The 20,092-nt window shown below is 41.8% G+C and overlaps 1 protein-coding gene across 1 annotated transcript in view; it reads right to left on the bottom strand.

The window, feature by feature from the left end:
- lnpep (leucyl/cystinyl aminopeptidase) overlaps positions 1 to 20,092 on the bottom strand; it is a 139,703-nt gene that overhangs the window by 93,266 nt on the left and 26,345 nt on the right. Inside the window, exon 2 of the mRNA XM_068029741.1 lies at positions 1,510 to 2,353. Coding sequence (XP_067885842.1) covers positions 1,510 to 2,353 — 844 coding nt within the window. The remainder of the gene's footprint in view (positions 1 to 1,509; positions 2,354 to 20,092) is intronic.

Below are 20,092 nucleotides of genomic sequence, written 5' to 3'. Positions count from 1 at the left end.
GACAAGGCCACACTTATTGCCCATCTCTTGCTAGACACTTCAGATGGCACTAAGATTTAACTATGTAATGTGGACTTGCATCATGTGTAGGACAGACTGAGTAGGGAAGGCAGGATTCCTTTCCTGAATGTCATTAAAAACCAAATGGTTCAATCTGGCACCTTGTATGGCCAAGTTTTCTAGTACTAGCCTACAAATGAGCAAATTTATTTAATTCACATCCATACTGCAAATTTCCAGTTTTTGTAACCACTAGGCACATTGCTATACTGTTACAAGTGCTTCTATATTTTTAAGTTTTTTTTTCAGGACTCATGTATTTTAGAGCTGGACATTGGTTTATTTTGGGAAAACTGAAAAGACTCCATGATGGGTTTTTACCAGGGTCACAGAGAGATCTGGCTTTGAAAACAAACAAATAAATAGTTACTGGAAGGCACCAGTATTCAAATAATTACCTAGCAGGGGTTGTTTTTGACTTGGCGAAGATGTTTACAGAGAAGTAGCAAGTCAAGATTTATAGGGGTCAGGAGGCTTGTCTCTTGTGACATTGTTTATGGTTTTGCTTTGGACAGTGAATTGGGATATGGACATTGGTTTGAAAAGACAGTGGGAGAAAAACTTGCCAAGACAAACAAACCACTCCAACTCAGCCTGTTCCAGCAATCTGGAAAAAGCCCACCAGTTTTCCATCTCTCGAGGAGCTGAAAAGCAAGTGTAAGAAGCGACTGGAACTGCGGCTGCATTCCTCCTGTAGTTTCTTCCTGAAAGACCTCTGTTGCTGCATTTCTCCTGGAACGCCTACCCAAACTGATCTTCAACGTCACCATGAAAAGAACTGTTCAAGGAAGATCCCAGTGACAGCCGTCTATACGCATTTGGTTTGCCAAACCGAAATAAAACAAAGGATATCTTCCCATATCTTCTCTCTTCTTCAAGAATTAGCTAGAATTTAACAGAAGTGCTTTTTTTGTCTTTTTTATAAATAAAGCTCTAAAACGCAAATCCCTTTATTTTTCCAGTTAACCTGTGTGTGTGAGAGAGAGTGTGAGGGGCTAATGTAAAAAGGGAACGTTAATATTTCAACCTGTGTGTTTATGCTTTACTTCATTATTAAGGCTGGTTTGATAATAAACTGATAATTTTGTTTTTTTATTGAAGAAACCTGGCTGCTTTGTTTTATTCTGGGAAAAAGAGAGTATATGATTGACTGTATCGATAAGTGGGAAAACTTGTGGCCTGTGGAGAAGTGGAACTAGAATAAACAGTGCACTCCTCCCGTCTCAGTCGTAACAATACACATCGGCATGCTTTGAGAAATGCAGCAGATGCATCAATGAGGTGATACAACAGCTGCACTGTAAAAAAAAACGATGCACACTGGACTAAATCAAACAAGTGAAAAGGCTTATTTCCTTCCAAGTGTCTTTAAAAGACAATATACAAAACGTAACCCATCAGGAAATAATAATTACATTAAGAAAATCATACCAACAGGAGTTGGTTTACCTTGTTTTGTTTTTATCTTGATAGCTGCTTTTGTAAAATCCAGAAAAACCATCAGACAGGTTTGCTGAATATTCCAGATTGAGAACGTATTTTTCTCCTTTCAACAGTATTGGATTAACCTTAATTGCAATTTGCTGATGTGGTGGATATTCCAAAACCTGGACATCCTTTGGCTGACTAGATGCTTCTGGAGTAATGGTTGTCTTGGTGATTTTAAGACCAAAGCTGTGGAGAGTGATGTTGTTCGTATTCTCCTTGACTTGGAGGCTTATTTGCACAGAGCCCGTGAATGTCATGGTGGTGAGATTGGGATGCAAAGCAAGATCATAATGCATTGGTACAACAGCATTAGGCAATCTCAGCTTTGGCCAAGGAAATACCTGGCCTTTGGTTGTCACGGGATATACGAGTGTTAAAGTGGTGTTCCTTTTATGGCATCCTTCTTTGGTGAAGGTACATTTTGGCAGAAAGTAGACTACCATCACTATGGAAAGTACAATTATCACAACAAATGCTCCAACAAGTACAGTTCGAGCAGAAGACACTGAGCAAAATCCCCCTGTTGCTTCCCGGTTATAAGCTCCTGACATGTTATTCCGATGATTGGAACTCCTGTTCATGAATGACATGCCTAACAACCTTGCAGATGATTCATAGTCTTCTTCATCATCCTCCAAGTCATGTTCTCCCAAGCCACGCACCAGCAACCGTGAACTACGTGGCTCGTATTCAACTTCATCAGGTTCCAGAGGATGAAGGCGTGGTTCCTTGGCCAAGTCGACCACGTCAGGCTCCTCTTCAAACATGCTATTTTCAATCATGTTCCTGGGCAATTGGGCCCGCTCTGAAAGACAAAATAGTTTCAAATATATTCAGCATATTTTGCATACTCTGGTACTACACTAATTTCCTCCAGCAGGCTGAAGGTTAGATATTCCATTGGTAGAAGTCATTCAGTCTTGTTTGCATCAAGCTACAAAATGAATATTGGATACTATACCTCATGAAATTAATACTCTGCAGATTAGAGATGAATTCCTTATAGAAATTACCCAGCAGCTCAAATTCATCATTCATACGTGAAATTATATGGGGGCGGGCCGGGGAGAGGGGGGGGGGGAGGATCCTAAACACAAGAACCAAGTGTTCCAGAGAGCAGGGAGTAAGTTGGATGGGGGTGGATGGGGAAAGAAAACTGCAATAGGACACCATTCTAGTCAGTACAAAAAATAATACAGCAGTCATTCTACTTAGAGCAGGCATCCCTATTATTTCAGATGCAATAGAAAAAAAATTGAACATGTACTAACATTAAGTCTATAAAAGGGGAGAAGATTTGACAGGGTTGAAAATATTGTAGAATTCTGGTGAACTGCAGCTTATGTAGTTCCAGGACTCTCAGAGCCACAATGGTTGAACTACAGCACTGAACTGTAATGGTTCTGTTCAATGGAAGCAAGTAACTGTTCGAAAATTCAAATTTCAGGAGTGACAAATTCAACCTTCACAATTCTTTTCCCTTGGCTTGAAGGTGGAAAATAAGCTTCCCTAGTATTAGCACCCAAACATCAGGATTAAGTACTGTATTCATTATTCACCAGCATAGGCTGTTGACAACTAAATGTGAATAATGAAATACTTCAGCAAGTGTTACTGGATGGTGATCAGAGCATCATATATGGCTCATTCCTTGCCAGAAAGTTCTAGGTTTAATCCCAGTCAGTGCTAACGCCACACAGATCAAGGATAAAACCTGGATGTTTCTGATGAAAATATAGCGTTAATACCATAGAAAGTAATGACAAAGTTATCACCCAAAATACATTTTTTTTTTAACATAATAAGCGTGCTGAAATCCCTCACAAATTCCTCAGGTCATATTCATGTGCTGTATAAATATATTCACTATGATGTCAAATATTTATTCTTGTTTGTGGTGACTCTTGTACAGAATGCCAACAGATCAATTTATGTCACACAGTACTGGAGTCTTGATATTCTAACCTGCAATCGCAGCAGGTACAGAGTAACCACATTGGTCAACAAGTTAGTGCAAAATCAGAGATAAGTCTCTGTTGTTTTAGCAAACACCATCAACATACCTCAGTTTAGCATCAGTGGATAGATTAAAGTTAAAAGGCAGCAAGATTGTTTGGGAAAAAAAACAATTTATTAAAAACTTCTAAAAATGGCCAGAAATGGGTCTACCACTTCCTCTTATAGAATCCATCATCTGATCATTATTCAAGGTTCTTGTTTGCAATAGAAATACCTCTTTCAGAGATAAAGTACATTAAAAAATGTAAAACAAAACCTCAAATTGATATTTGGAATTATTTAGACAGACAGACACACAGGCACACACAGACACAGGCACACAGCTGTCTATCAGAAAATGGTCTGAGATTTACAACAAATATTTAAACTTATTATCCTTGCAATGTGATAGGCACCATTCACTGCCCAGTATCTTTCCCAATAGCTGAAACAAAGCTTTTAAAAAAAAAATGAACGGAAAATATGATCAAATGCAATAGACCAGCAAGAAATAAGCCACATTTTAAATTTGTAATAAAAACAAGAAATGCTGGAAATACTCAGCAGGTCTGGCAGCATCTGTGGAGAGAGAAGCAGAGTTAACATTTCAGGTCAGTGACCCTTCTTCAGAACTGCTCTGAAGTTCTGAAGAAGGGACACTGACCTGAAACGTTAACTCTGCTTCTCTCTCCACAGATGCTGCCAGACCTGCTGAGTATTTCCAGCATTTCTTGTTTTTGTTTCAGATTTCCAGCATCCGCAGTATTTTGCTTTTATTTTAAATTTAACTTTTTTGGCTCAAAAATAATTTTATATTAAGTGTGTTTTATGCATTTAGGGTGTGAGTGATGTTGGCACTGTTGCATTTATTGCCCATTCATATCTGAGGTGATCGTTTTGGACTTGTTCTTTGAACTACTGCAGTCCTCATGTAGATGGCACTCTTATGGTGGTACTGTGGACAGAATGACTATATTTTGACTCTCAATGGCAATGTAGGAATAGTAGCACATGTCCAAGTCAGGATGGTGTGTGATTTGGAAGGGAATTTTCAAGTAATGGCATTGCATAATGATTAGATTAGATTAGATTAGAGATACAGCACTGAAACAGGCCCTTCGGCCCACCGAGTCTGTGCCGAACATCAACCACCCATTTATACTTATCCCATATTCCTACCAAACATCCCCACCTGTCCCTATATTTCCCTACCTATACTAGTGACAATTTATAATGGCCAATTTACCTATCAACCTGCAAGTCTTTTGGCTTGTGGGAGGAAACCGGAGCACCCGGAGAAAACCCACGCAGACACAGGGAGAACTTGCAAACTCCACACAGGCAGTACCCAGAATCGAACCCGGGTCCCTGGAGCTGTGAGGCTGCGGTGCTAACCACTGCGCCACTGTGCCACTGTGTTGGGGCTCATTAAGTAAGAGAGATTGCAGGGCTGAGAGATGCTATTTAAGTAACCTTGTGAGCTGCTGCAGTACATGCTGTACATATTACATAGTGCAGTTACAGGGTGTTGGTAGTGGAGTTCCATAGCCGGGGTGATAATCAAAAACACTGCTTTGTCCTGGATGATGTCAAGCTTACATATCATTGCACCCATGCAGGCATGTTGTGATCATTCCAAAAGTTGAGAATTATAGACAGTGGAGGGGGAAAAGAGGGATTTCTGAGCTGTAACCATTCTATGTTTCTCTCAAACCTGTGCAGTGAATTAGTTCATATGGCTAAATCTGACAGTGAAGTATTTTTATTATCCCCCAAGAACTTAAAAGGAGGTGGTGGATATCACAAAGATAGCTGTCAAATAAACAAACTACAAAACTTGACAGTTTCTGTGATGAAGAATTTGTACCACTGTGAAATAACTAGAGTACTTTGAACAACAAATCGTGAACCCAAGTCCAGAACTACTTACATCAGTAGACATCAAAAACGCCTGGTACCCAATCTGTCACTGAAGCAACTACCCACCAACAATAATCTGACTAAAAATCTGCCTCCATGCTTCAACAAGGTACAAATCAAATATAATGTGTGTTCAGCAACACTGAATACATAAAGTACCCAACTGGCGACCAAAGGGGTGAAATTTTCCTTAAAAAATATAGGGCAAGATCAACTTATGTTAATTAATAACATTAAAATTGCAGACGCATGCAGCCTTGGAATGAGAGACTTACAACAATATAAAATAATAAAACAAACTATATAGAGAAAATATAGTATGGCTTTTTTTTTTAAAGAAAAGTAGCATTTCACTACCCAAGTAGTGAACTATTTGATCATTGGTCACTATGAATCATTTTGTAATCACCAGTACCTCACTACAAACAGCAGTACATTTAGAGACATTGGTGTATTACAAGAAGTTAATACCCAGTCTGTGTTGAATTAAATCCCCTGCTCAACACCACCCCACCCCATTAAGGGTAGATGGGATGCTTCCACATGAGAAGGAAAAGGAGAAAAAAAAGATCAGGAACAATCACCTTTGGCTGCTTTTGCAGATTTTCTAGGCTGCTAAGTTAGTAAAAGCTTGGGCAAGAAAATCATGCTCCAGTGGCACATACATTTGGCTGTAGATGATTTGGTTTCAGACTGCACATACCTGATTCTAGGTTTAAACTGATAATGAATCCCATCAACTGATATCCCACAGCTTATAGTATGACCAGCTGTTTGCAAATGAGAGATTGCCATTCAATGATTTCAGTTAATTCCTGATAGTCACATGAAGCACATTGGGTGAATGACTATGTTTTTCTTTCCATAATGAACTTTTTACAGTCACAAAATGTATGTATGTTTGTAACCCATTTTGTAAGATGAATTCTGAAAAAAAAGCCTACCCATAATACATGATGACATGACAATGCATTTTGAGGTAGCCTGTGCATGTACATAAACTTCCGAAATTTCACTGTGGCTGGAACAGAGCGTTCACTAGATTCTAAAAAAGAATCTATTTGGGACCTATGCCAGAACACATGACTGTTCGAATGACAGCATATTTGTCCATTGATCTGGAAAGTGCTACTTATTCTTTCTACTCCCTCTCTGACATTATTGCCACAGATTTAACCATATAACTTTCTTCCTTAAAAACAGATTCAAGCAAACAAACATATTGGGACCATCTTCCAGACATCAGGAAATGTTTTACAAGATTTTGGCTACTTGCGAACTTGGAGCAAAACTTTATTCCAGGGGAGCTGACTGTATGCTTTCCTGCACTGTCCTTCCTTTGTTTACTTGTTTCACAATTTGCCACATCTGGTTGGGAGTCTTACTACGAGCAGTGCATTATCAAAAACTCAGGAACACGCTACACTGAATTTTCCAACCAGTTTGCTCAGAAATTCTCATACAGTGCACCAGAATTTCCAGTTGCAAGTAGAAACTTCCTGACTTGAAACTCTATCGCTGGGTCAAAATCCTGGAGCTCCCTTCCTAACGGCACTATGGGTGTACCTAACCCACATGGACTGCAGTGGTTCAAGAAGGCAGCTCACCAACACCTTCTCAAGGACAATTAGGGATGGGCAATAAATGCTGGTCTAGCCAGCAATGCCCACATCCCATGAATGAATTTTTTAAAAACCCACACAGTGAATTCAGAAAATTATAGATAGTGTCAGGCAAACCCCCCACCTGCCAAGACTGAGGCACACATTATTACGCCATATGAATATTAAAACTCAAAATAATTGCAGTCTCTGACTGGAAAGACATTTCCATGGGAACAATGTTGAAACAATGGGGGATCCAGTAGTGGTCCTCCAATACACAGAAGTGTTCCGACTAGTTTTAGTCACATGGCTAGCTGGCTAGGGCAGAGAAATTTGAGCTTCCAACAAGGGATGTGAAGAGACTGTTCCAAATAAGGAACTAGTCACATGACTAACCTGCTGAGCACCCTGGGAGCTTTTTGAATTTGAACTACCAGACAAAGGAATTGCCAGACAGAACACAATGTGTTCTCCTGGAACTAAGAAACACCTCCTGCCTGTCTATCTCTCAGGGAACTGAAACCATTGAAGACATGTGAGACGCAAAGAGAGAAAGGTTTGCCAGGTGAACAAAGTTTTAAGAAAATTACTGGGCCCCAACAAAATGCAAGAATATAACTTCAGTCAAGGACTACAGCGAGCTCGAGAAACAGTAACAAGATATTGCCTCAAACTGTTCTAGTTATCTCCTACTCTTTTCTGTCCCTATCTTGCATGTTTATCTCGTGTGCGCATGCTAGCGTAAGCTCGTCGTATATCCGCAGGCGTGAACCGTATTAGAATTAAGTTTAAGGTTTTAATAAATTTCATCTTTCTACTTTAAACCAAAGAAAGCCTGTTTGTGCCCAGTTATTTGCCTGATAATTGGAAACTGTGAACACGGATTCACAAAAAGAGGAGCTCAAAACACTGTGTTTAAAAATAAACACTGTTACAAGACCAGGTGAAGACAGCAAGAGATCCCTTAGACACATTGCTCACCTGGTCATAACAGAAATTGGGTGCTAGCGCCTGGATTGTTAACCACAGACAAACAGGTTAAATTGGAAGTGGCAAGCTAAATTGTTCCCAATTAAAAAAGCAAATTATTACAGGTTTTCTTGTGGTTTTGTGTGATTGAGTACTAACATGTCTGCAACTGAAGCGAGTAGCTCTCCAAGCCAGGGCGAAGTAACTTTGGATAAGTTAAAAGCACTGTCTACGGAAGAGTTGAAAAAAATGGCTGAGCAGTGTGGGATCACTGTACGTGGCAAGGCTAGGAAGTCTGAACTCCTCAGGCTAGTGGCCAGCCATTTTTCTGAATCTGATGAAGCAGAAGCAGTGTTAGAAGCAGACCCAGACAGGGTACTGCTAGCAAAGATACAATTGGAAACAAAGAAACTTTAATTAGAAGACAGGGAAAGAGAGAGACACACACACACGGACAGAAAGAGAGGGAGAAAGAAAGAGAGAGAGAGCAAAACAGGAGAGGAGAAAGAAAGAGCCTTCCAAATAGAATGTGAAGAAAAACAAAGAGAAGAGAAGGAACAAGAGAGAGAGAGAGAGAGAAAGGAAATTCCAGAAAGAATGTGAAGAAAGCGAGTTACGGCAGCTTGGGTTAATTAGGGGGCGACAGAGTAACCTTAGTGAAAGCATGGTCAATATAGAGGATCAGAGTTCAGACTTGGGTACAAGATTGTTAAAACCCGCCCAACTGATGCCAAAATTCAATGAGGAAGATGTGGAAGAATTTTTTGTGTCTTTCGAGAAACTGGCAAGGCAGCTAAAATGGCAAGCTGAGACTTGGTCGCTTTTATTACAAAGCAAACTAAATGGAAAAGCCCATAATGTCTATTCCTCGCTGCCAGATGAGAGTTCATCAAACTATGAACTGACCAAAAATGCTATCCTCGGGGCACATGAATTAGTACCCAAAGCCTACCGCCAGAAGTTTAGAACCTTCAAAAAAACAAGCCAATCAAATCTATCTGGAGTTTGAAAGAAGTACGCAGCTAGCTTTTGACCAGTGGAGGAGGGCTTTAAAAATACAGCTCAGCTATGAAACTCTGAGAAGTAATCTTATTAGAAGAATTTACAAACTCTCTCCCATTCTCAATCAAAACTCATGTCGAGGAGCAGCGGGTTCAGGGAGCTTGGCAACCAGCCGTTCTAGCTGATAAATCTTCTTTAATCTATAAGTCAGTTTCCCAGGGAAGAACCTTTCCGGATCACCCCCACAAATCTGAAAAGGACAAATGGTGGGAAGGTGATAGAAGCCCAGATCGTCCTGGGGGAGAAAAGGAAAGCAGGAGACACAGGGGGCCCTCCTCTAGCCAAAAAGGAAGGTGCTGTGAGCAAGAGTGAGACCCGGAGATCTGTGTGCTTCCACTGTAACAAGGCAGGGCACTTAAAAGCCCTTAAAGGGCTTAAAGGAAATTAAAGGGAAAACCGGTCAGGTTAGTCAGGGCACACCCGCTCAGTGAAGACAAGGGCCTGATGAAAAACTTGGAACGGGCTGTGACTTTGACTGCAATAAGAGTGCAGCCAGGAAGCTTACTATGGCCAGTACAGGAAAAGTTAACAGGATTCCTGAAGGTTATCAGGGTTTTGTATCTGAAGGGAAAGTAACCCCATACCCCTCGAGTGGGACAAGCAAGCCCATAGTAATTCTCAGGGACACAGAGGCCACGAGATTCCTTTTACTGGGAAAAGGCCTGACCTTTCCCCCCAGAGAGTGCAGCGAACACCAAAATAGTGGTGAATGGTATTGGAGGGCAGTGTATGTCTGTACGTGTACACAGAGTACACCTGGAGTGCGACCTAGTTTCAGGACCGGTGACTGTAGGAAATTGTCCCTAGTTTGTCCCTGTGGACAGGGTTGACCTGCTCCTAGGTAATGATCTGGCTGGGGTGAAGGTGGTAGCCCCCCCATTAGTGTAAGAAAGACCGCAGGAGGTCAGAGAAAAAGGGCGGTGGAAGGAGACGGTTTCCTGCAGAGTCCCTGAATGTGTAATGGGTCAGCCCATGATTAAACCAGCTCCCCCAGACGAGACTGCATTGACTCTGCAGGCAGATGACCACGAGGACTGCCTGGCCGAGACTTTATTTGGAAAATTAGGAGACCCAGGGAATGAATTAAATGGATTTTCCCTAGCTGAGGCTCAGCGAGCCGACCCAGTATTGTGAGAATTAATACAGGCTGCCCAGTCTGAAAGTGAAGCAGAGGGCGTCCCTGATTGCTACTATTTAATGAATGAGATACTGATGAGGAAATGGACTTCTCCTCACAGACCTGAGGGCCAGGAGTGGACAGTAGTTCACCAGTTAGTGGTGCCACAGAGGTATCAGGGAGAAATATTAAGAAGGGCCCAAGAGACTACAGTAGCTGTTCATGCCAGTATACAAAAGACCAAAACCCGCATAAGGCAGCAGTTTGACTGACCATAACACTACAAAGATGTGGTGGAGTATTGCAGGAGTTGCCACATGTGCCAGGTTGAGGGGAAACCCCAACCTGCAGCGAAACTTGCACCCCTAAGTCCTGCACCGGTATTAGGAGGACCCTCCAGCAGAGGGCTGGTGAACTGTAAGGGACCCTCGCCAAGAACAAAAAAGGGACAGGCAGGCACATGGCTGGCAAAAGTTTAGAAAGAGAAGTGGAAAATGCAACCCAGAGGCCAGGTTAAAAGGAAGTCCGGGAAGAATCCCAGATAAAAAACCTCTACAGCCCTGTCAACCAACACAGAAAAATGTGAAAAGTTAGACCCCACATCCTCCTATGTAAATGCAGACTATAGAAGCACCCAACCAGAGTTGCTAACAGTATTTACAGGAACTTGCAGAGACAGAGAGACCTCCAGGGGGACAAAGAAACAGTGAGGGTGATGCCTCACCTAGTTGAAGGGTCACCAGAAAATGCAGTTAAGTCTGCATAAATACCTGCATGAACAAAGGGGAGAGTAACAGAGACTCCTGCCCAACCGTCAGAAGAAGGGAACCATCCATCCCCTGAAGCCAAAAGTCTTTGCATGAATCAGGGAGTTCAGGATAGACCCCCCCCCCCCCCCACTACTAACTCTCATGGAAAAAAAAGGGGGAATTAAAGCAGCCCTGCCCCCGCAGAACAGACCATTTATAATGAGCTTCAAGAGTGGTAAATGAATGAGAGAAATACATGGTTTTCTTTCTGTATCTTATATTTCTCTCAAACTGTCATGAAATGCACCATTCTCTTCAAATCGCATTTCATTCCCCTGGGTGTGGAGATGTCAGGCAAATCCCCCACCTGCCAAGGCTGAAGCACACATTATTTTGCCATATGAACATTAAAACTCAAAAAAATTGCAATCTCTGAGTGGAAGACTTTTCCATGGTAACAGACAATGTTGAAACAATGGGGGATCCAGCAGGGGTCCTACAATACACAGAAGTGATCAGACTAGTTTTAGTCACATGGCTGGCTGACTGGGGCAGAGAAATTTGAGCTTCCAACAAGGGATTTGAAGAGACTGTTCTATATAAAGAACATGACTACCCTGCTGAGCACCCCGAGAGCTTTTTGAATTTGAACTCCCAGACAAAGGAACCGCCAGGAAGAACACCGTGGGCTCTCCTGGAACTAAGAACACCTCCTGCCTATCTCTCAGGGAGCTAAAACCATTGAAGACACGCGAGACTCAAGGAGAGAAACGGTTGCCACGTGAACAAAGTTTTAAGAAGATTACTGGGCCCCAACGAAACGCAAGAATATAACTTCAGTCAAGGACTACAGTGAGCTCGAGAAACAGTAATAAGATATTGCCTCAAACTGTTCTACTTATCGCTTCTACTCTTTTCTGTCCCTATCATGCATGTGCATGCTAGCGTGAGCGTGTCGTATATCCGCAGGCGTGAACCGTATTAGAGTTAAGTTTAAGGTTTAATAAATTTCATCCTTCTGCTTTAAACCAAAGAAATCCTGTTTGTGCTCAGTTATTTGCCTGATAATTGGAAACTGTGAATGCGGATTCACAAAAAGGGGAGCTCAAAACAGTGTGTTTAAAATTAAACCCTATTGCAATAAGACCAGGTGAAGACAGCAAGAGACTCCCTAGATACATTGCTCACCTGGTCATAACAGTAGTATCCCTCGAGATCTATTTCCTGCTCCCTCGACCTTTTTCCACCAACTGCTGAACAAATTATTTTGCTTCCTGGCTCCAAAGTTAGCTGACAATCGTAAATATTTCTGTCTCCGCCCTTGCAAAACCAGCATTACTTCCCTCCTAAAAATGCACCTTTGACCCTTCTGTCCTTGCAAATTAATGGTCTGCCTCCTTTTGCTCTCTAAAATCCTTGAACATCTGGTCTCCCAGATCTGTGGCCATCTCTCCTATAACTCTATTTGCATGTTCTAATCAAATTTCTGCCATATCACCCTACCTAAACAGCTGTAACCAAATTTATGAAAAGCTTTTACTGTGACCTTGGTACATTATCATTCTGTCAAGACTATGGGCTGGATTTTGTTCATTTCCTGACGTCAGGCTCCATGGTGGGTGGGGGGCAGCGGCGGAAGATCAGGGTAGCAGCGGCCCGCCACGGAACCCAATGCTGGGATTGCCAGGCCCGAACCTCCCTGCAGTGGAGAAGCTCCGGGGCATCCCCTCCGCTGATTTGTGACGGGACCCTGGTTTAAATATTTAAATGACCTTTCTGCATTCATTTAAATGGAATGCTCCACAATCTTACCTTCGGTTCTGGATCTTCAGCATGACGGGCCCGTCCAGGGAAAGCTGGTGCCACAGAGGTGGGGAAGTTGTGAACTCTGAAATTTTAGTGTTGTGGGAGGGGTGAATTCTGCATTGTTAGTGTAATTGGGGGGAGGGGGGGAGCAAAAAATGTAATTTTCAATGTGGGGTGGGGGGGGGGGTGGAAACAACTCTGCATTCTCTATGCAGGGCTGGCAGCTCTTTAAAAATGGTGCCAGCGCCTGCACGGAGACAGTTGATGCTGTTCACATGTCGCTGAGGCTGCTCCCGCTACATGATTGGGTGGGGGGGGGGGGGGGGGGGGGGGGGGGCTGGCAGCTACCCTGCATATAATAAGCGACCAGGCTCAAGATCACGGTGGCGCGCAGCCCTCATGTTGGCCATTTAAAAAAATTTATTTATACGCTGCTGCTCCTGGTGGCAGGACAACAGAATCTAGCTCTAGGAGTTCCCTTTGACCTCCAATCAACTGCACTACCCATATCCCCTGCATCATAAAGAATTGCATCCATCTCTAACACTGCCCATCTCCACCTCAGTCCATATGCTGCTGAAACACCAATACCACTGTCATCTCCTGACTCAACTATTCCAATGTCCCCTTGGCCAACCTCCTACTCTTTAATCACTACCTTCCCAACCTCCACACTACATAAACTTCAGCCCACCCTAAACTCTATGCCTGCATCCTATCCCACACCATGTCCTATTCACCCATCAGCCTTATTCTTTCTGGCCTACATTAGCTCCCTCAAATTTAAAAGAAAAATTGTTAGATTTGTTATGAAAAATCAAGCATTTTGTTTTAAATACCACAGTAGCAGGAAAATGTATGACTTTCATACATAGTAGAGTGCTTAAGATCTGTAACATCAATCCCCAGTAAAACTATTGCATTACTAGAAAAGAACATTTGCAAAATACATGTTTGGATGTTAACTAAAGTGAGGAATATAATTTAAAATGTCAGACTGTATAATCCAAACCATTTGTTACATATATTCACTCAGTGACCCATAGTCTACAACAAGGCAGCAGATGACTTCAAACCAGGTTATACGAAGTTTAATCAATTCAAACCTTATAGTTTATCCAGTGAAGAAAGGGACAACACTGGACAAAGATATATATGAAGCAAAACATATTCATTTAAAGTGGTTAGAAGTTGCAGGAATTGTATTCAATATATAAACTTAATTTTAAAACTCAGAAGTATGGTGATAAGTGTACAAGTGATAAATCTTGCTTGAAAAAGTTTTTTTAATTTTACAAAAGCTTCATTCAAGGCATCATTCAAATTTACAAATACACTATTTAACTGGACACTGCTAATTTGAGATAAAAAAACACTCTGAAAGAAAGTCTTAGTGAAGGGTCATACTCAGAATGGAGGGCCACATCAGACATAGTACTACTGAATGAGGGAAATAATAGGGTTATCATGCAGTGTGCCACTTCATACCATGTCAAAATGGCAACTTTTACAGAACAGTAAAAGCATTTTTCTTCAAAAATGTGCAGCACATTCACCAGAGTGAACCTACAGCAACAAAATAAAGAAAAAATACTCAGATGTTCATCTATATGATTGGATCCACAGTACATAATTTACACTTGTTTATTTAGCCCCCGTCAGCCTTGGCTCAGTAATAGCACTCTCACCTAGGAGTTACAGAATTCAGGTACATGATCTAAGCAGATACTTCAGTACAGAGGCTGTATTGCACCAGAGATGCCACCCTTCAGAGACCTGGCAAACATTTATTCCTCAACCAAAATCACTAAAAACATATGATAATTTATCTCATTGATGTTTGTGGGATCTTACTGAGAACAAATTGGCTGCCATATTTCTCTACATTACAAGAGTGACCACATCTCAAAAAAGAAACAGGGTACCATGATCACAATGCATAGCACCTTGTCACATTAGAAGAAATTCACTGTACAGTATGAGACTTTTCTAACTGCTTATGATTTGCATTTTAAGAAAATGGTTTTTGGTTAAAACATAATCTAGAGGGAGGCAGTGGTCTCTTTACCTCAAGAATAATCTCTACAAAGTTTAAAAAATCAATTGTATCTGAGACCAGCAATGACGCCAGTAAATCTGTTTCCGCAGGCAGATGAAGGATGCAGAAAAAAGGATTCTCCATGACATCAACAAACGTTTAAGGAATACATCAAGCAGATTAGGCTAATACTGTTCCTTCTGTCCATACACCAGAGCTCTAGAGCCCACAGAAAAACAACTTGGCCGCATGTGTCAGCGGAACAAAGAATGAACCTACATTTAGTGCCTTTCATGGCCTTTGATTATGCTTATGCAGCTGCTGGCCACCCTGGCGTCATTCCATCTAATGCTACTTTGCATTTTGACGTAGAGCTGTTAAGACTTACATGAACGCATTATAGGTTTGTCTCCTGCTTTTGGCACATAAACATGGGCAAGTTTGAAGCTTGTGCACTGACCATGAAGATTTGAAAGAATCATCAGATGGAATATAAAAACAGGTGTAGGCGATTCAGAAAATCAAGCCTGTTCTGTTATTCAATTGTAGTTGAACTCCATTTACCCATATTGGCAACATATCCCTCCAATGCATTTACTTAACAAAAGTCCATCAACACCAGGTTTTGACCGTTTCAACTGAGCTAGCCTCTACAGATTCTTGGGAGATTTTTAAGATTTCCACGATTCTGTATGTAGAAATATCATGAAGTCCAGCTCAATGGAGTACTGCTTCTACAGAGTACTTAACTCAGGGAGTTTGGCAAAGTGATGAAAGAGGTGCTGTTCTGGTATTTTAAAAAACAAAAAGCAGGAGCCAGCAAAACCTGAGAGCTGAAGCCTAGAGACATTAATTAGGTGAGCAGGTAGGTGATTAGTTGATGAGTTTTTCTTCTCTCACCTGTGGTAGTAGTTTAAACTAGGATTGGGATTAATATAACTACAAGTAATGGTTGAATAATGATTTTAACCAATTAAATAAATTAAATAAAGCTAGTCTAAGATATGGCAGAGAGGTTGTGTTTTGATTGCAGAATATGGGAGCGTGTGGACAATGAGGCCGTCTCGAGCAAACACGTCTACAGGAGGTGTCTCCATTTCGAATCTCTCCCACTCAGTCACTGCGTTGGAGCACAAGTCGAAGAGACTCTGACACTTAAGGGAGGAGGAAGAATTTCTGGACAGTTTAATCCAGAACAGAGTCAAACCCCACAACAAAACACTGGTTCAGGAAAGGGAGGATGTCACTTTTAGGGAGCCAGGTAGCAGAGATTTAGGACAAGTTAAGAAAGATGTACAAAGAGAAAGACGGTGGAATGGACAGCTACAATGCAGACCAAGGCTCCGTGGCTCAGAGGCTGTCTAAGGGTGGGGGAGGGCGGTGGGTAAAAAAGCCAAATAGAAATGTGGTAGTAATAGGGGACTCTATAATTGGGGGGTGGGGGGAGGGGGTGGGTGTGGAGCAGGATAGGTAGCATCCTCTGCAGCCAAGGACCAGAATCTGGAAGGACGTGTTGCCTACATGGTGCCAGGGTAAGTGATATCTCACAGTGGCTGGACAGGAACTTTGAAAAGGAGGGTGTAAATCCAGTTCTCATGGTCCATATTGGAACATAGAGTCATAGAGTTATACAGCACAGAAACAGGCCCTTCAGCCCATCATGTCTGTGGCAGCCATCAAGCACCAAACTATTCTAGTCCCATTTTCCAGCACTTGGCCTGTAGCCTTGTATGCTATGGCGTTTCAAGTGCTCATCTAAATGCTTCTTAAATGTTCTGAGGGTTCCTGCCTCTACCACCACTTCAGGCAGTGCATTCCAGATTCCAACCACCCTCTGGGTGAAAAAACATTTCCTCACATCCCCACTAAACCTCCTGCTCCTTACCTTAAATCTATGCCCCCTGGTTATTGACCCCTCCGCTAAGGGAAAAAGTCTCTTCCTATCTAACCGATCAATGCCCCTCATAATTTTGTATACGGCAATCATGTCCCCTCATCCTTCTCTGTTCTAAGGAAAACAACCCTAGCCTTTTCAGTCTCTCTTCATAAACAAACATTGGTAGGAACAGGGAGCAGGTCCTGCCGGAAAGAGCATCAGGAGTTAGTCTCCAAGTTAAAAAGCAGGACCTTGAGAGTAATAATCTCTAGATTGCCCAAGACACATGCAAATTGGCATTGGAGCTGACAATCAGGAGAATTAACGCATCCCTAAAGGGCTTGTGTGGGAAAGAAGGGTTCCTTTTCATGGGACACTGGCACCAGTTCTGGGACAAGAAGGAGATGTACTGACGGGTCAGGCTCTACCTGAACTGGGATAGCACCCATGTCCTAGCAAAAAGGGAAAATAAGGAGGTGACAAAGGCTTTAAACTAGTGAGAATCCCCCATCTTACCTCAACTTGGGCACGTCATTTTGCTTCAACATGTTGAAGGTCATTAATAAGCTTGCAACAGTCATCAACACATCACCTAATTTTAGACATTTTTATTTTTGGGGGCAATTACTTAAGATCTCACTTGATGGCCATCTTTCATGCATTTCTGCTTTCCTCATAAATTTTTCAAGTAAATTAAACCATTTCACCAAAACATTAGATTGTCAGATAGGAAAATATGGTTTGTGCTGTGCATGTTAATTAAGTACCATTTCCCACAGCTTCTGCTTCAAGCAGAAAAAAAGCATACAGAGGTTGAGTGATTTATTCCTGATCATTTCAGGTGGTAAATTTTCAGTTGGCTATTCTAATACTGGGTGGTGAATGTTGGTTAGATTCTTTTCTCAAAAACAAAATTGTAAAACCTGCCCCAAGTGCCTTTCTACACAATACTTGAAAACAGCAGCTACATTAACAGTTGCCAGAACTGTACGAGATTGAACAGAGAGGAGGCAGACCTAATAGGCTGTGATACTATAAGCTTTTTTCAACCAGCCTGCCAAAAAGGTAGAATTATATTCTGTTGTAATGAGAACTAACGCAAAGTTGCACCCTATTCTAGCCTGTAGAGGAGTCATATAACAACTACAAAACCACAAACCTAGGACTGTGAACAAAGTAGGTGTGATTACTGAGCAACTTCTAGCCCACATACATGAGAGAAATGCTGCTCTTTATTCTCGTTTGCAGTATATAGAACTTTGTACTTGCAAATAGACTCCCTTTCTTCCGTACTTTGCTCTAAACCAAGATACCGAAGAACAATCAAACTTTTGTACTTTTTGAAAGGTCATGCTCAAAAAAGAAACATCAAGCCCAATTAATTGAGAAGCTAATTCTATTAAGAGTTTACATAGACAAAATGCCAATTTAACATCAAAACTTTATTGCTGTGACTAATGTACATGTTGCATTGAAGATGCTTGAATGTGACTGCATTGTTGGTTTTGAAAAGGGAAAACAGCCAATTTTTTAAAACAAGCTGTATGGTGCAGCAGCAAACTTCAGAATGATATTAGCTCAATTTGTTTAAAATGCCCACACGGTGCTTCCTCCCTTCACCAACCTCCGTAAATAGGCCCATTTGATATAGTCTGTTTGTAGAGTACAACCAGTCAGGTAGACGTAGACGACTACGACTACTACTACTACTACTGAGAAACAGGCAAAAGTCCTGGAAACATTTCCAACACCATTTAATACACACACACATATTAAATGAGTATGAGATTTCAGAGAATGATGTGCCAGTTTTCCACTGGAGAAACTTAGCTCACCAGTAAAAAACAAAGGAGAAGGTTTTATGAATATACAAAATTAACTGATAGGAAAAGACTTACTGGACCATCAAGCCTGCCCCATACCTCAACGGCTAGAGCTTCGTGAAAATGGACACTCCTTCCCACTCCCATCTCCTGCAACCATGGAAGTTTGAGCAGCGTGTGTATTCAAAATTAATTTACTGCATTACTTTAGTTGGCTCAGTGTCAGTGTTGACAAGACAGTGCTCCCAAGGAGCACAGGCTCCAGGCAGACTAAGTGCCCATCCAACCTACAGTGCTTTAAAACTTTACAGCACTGCACCCGTCATCTCTAACCAATTGAGCAGCACTCTCCTCCCAATTCTTTGAAACAGGTGAGTAGACAACTGTTGAAAAGCCAACTATAGATCTCATCCTCAATTAAAACCTCACAACTTGGTTGGTTAACTACATTTTAAGTACAAAAGGTGGTTAGAAGTAACCAAAAAGTTAGTTTAAACATAATTTTCAATACAAAACAGAAATAGACAATGCTAACAATTTTGAATTCAAAATTCTAGTCCAATCTTGTTTTCTTGATTTTGAAACTCAGAAGGCATATTACACATTTAGAGTCACATACTTTGGTTCTAATGCTATAAATGCCTTATTCAAAAATCTAGAAATGACAGTTAGTGAATCAGGCTGGACAAATTCACTTCTGTGCCAAATTTTGCGCCCTTCAGCACTCGGATTAATATGGTCAGTCATTACTTGACCAGTTAAGTGGTTACGACAGGAAGTAGGAAAATGAGTATCAACTGCGATAGAGTCCTAATGGTCTTGTCTATAGAAACCTAACCAAATGAGTCCCATTGAACAGTCACCCAGTTAGTGAGGCAACTAGCATTTCTACTCACTGCTGCTTCAATAAACAAATGTAATGGGGAGAACAGTTGTAATGGCAGAAAATATTTCCTAATGATATACCACTTCACCAGTTTGAATCAGGTTGCTAGCTGCAGCACTTTGCATTAGCAGGTAGATCCACTATGGGATTTGTGAAGCAGGGAACAGGTCCTCGGAATTATAAGAGTCAGGCGTCTGATCAATTCAGCCATCAAAACAAAAAGGGTGAAGGCTACATTAATATAGTCAACCAGAGTAGTGTCTCGACAATTTTGAAGGTGGAAGGCGGCTGCAGCAGCAAGGAGGTCCTGGTCATCATGGTTTGACAAGTCAGCAAAATCTGACCACTGCCCTGCCAAAATCGTATGGACAACGATGGTGCTCCAGGGTCCCCACGTTAAATGAAGCTCTGCGCAGGCTTCTATCAGCATCCATCTGCCAAATCTTATGGTGATGGAGGATAGGTGATGGGGACAGGACTGTGAACCTGGGAGTCCATAGGGCGGCACAGTGGCGCAGTGGTTAGCACCGCAGCCTCACAGCTCCAGGGACCCGGGTCAATTCTGGGTACTGCCTGTGTGGAGTTTGCAAGTTCTCCCTGTGCCTGCGTGGGTTTCCTCCGGGTGCTCCGGTTTCCTCCCACAAGCCAAAAGACTTGCAGGTTGATAGGTAAATTGGCCATTATAAATTGTCACTA

The sequence above is a fragment of the Heterodontus francisci genome, chromosome 4, assembly GCF_036365525.1.
Source record: "Heterodontus francisci isolate sHetFra1 chromosome 4, sHetFra1.hap1, whole genome shotgun sequence".
Taxonomy (NCBI): Eukaryota; Metazoa; Chordata; class Chondrichthyes; order Heterodontiformes; family Heterodontidae; genus Heterodontus; species Heterodontus francisci.
Note: the sequence above shows the minus strand (reverse complement) of the source record. Positions and strands in the feature narration are given on the sequence as shown.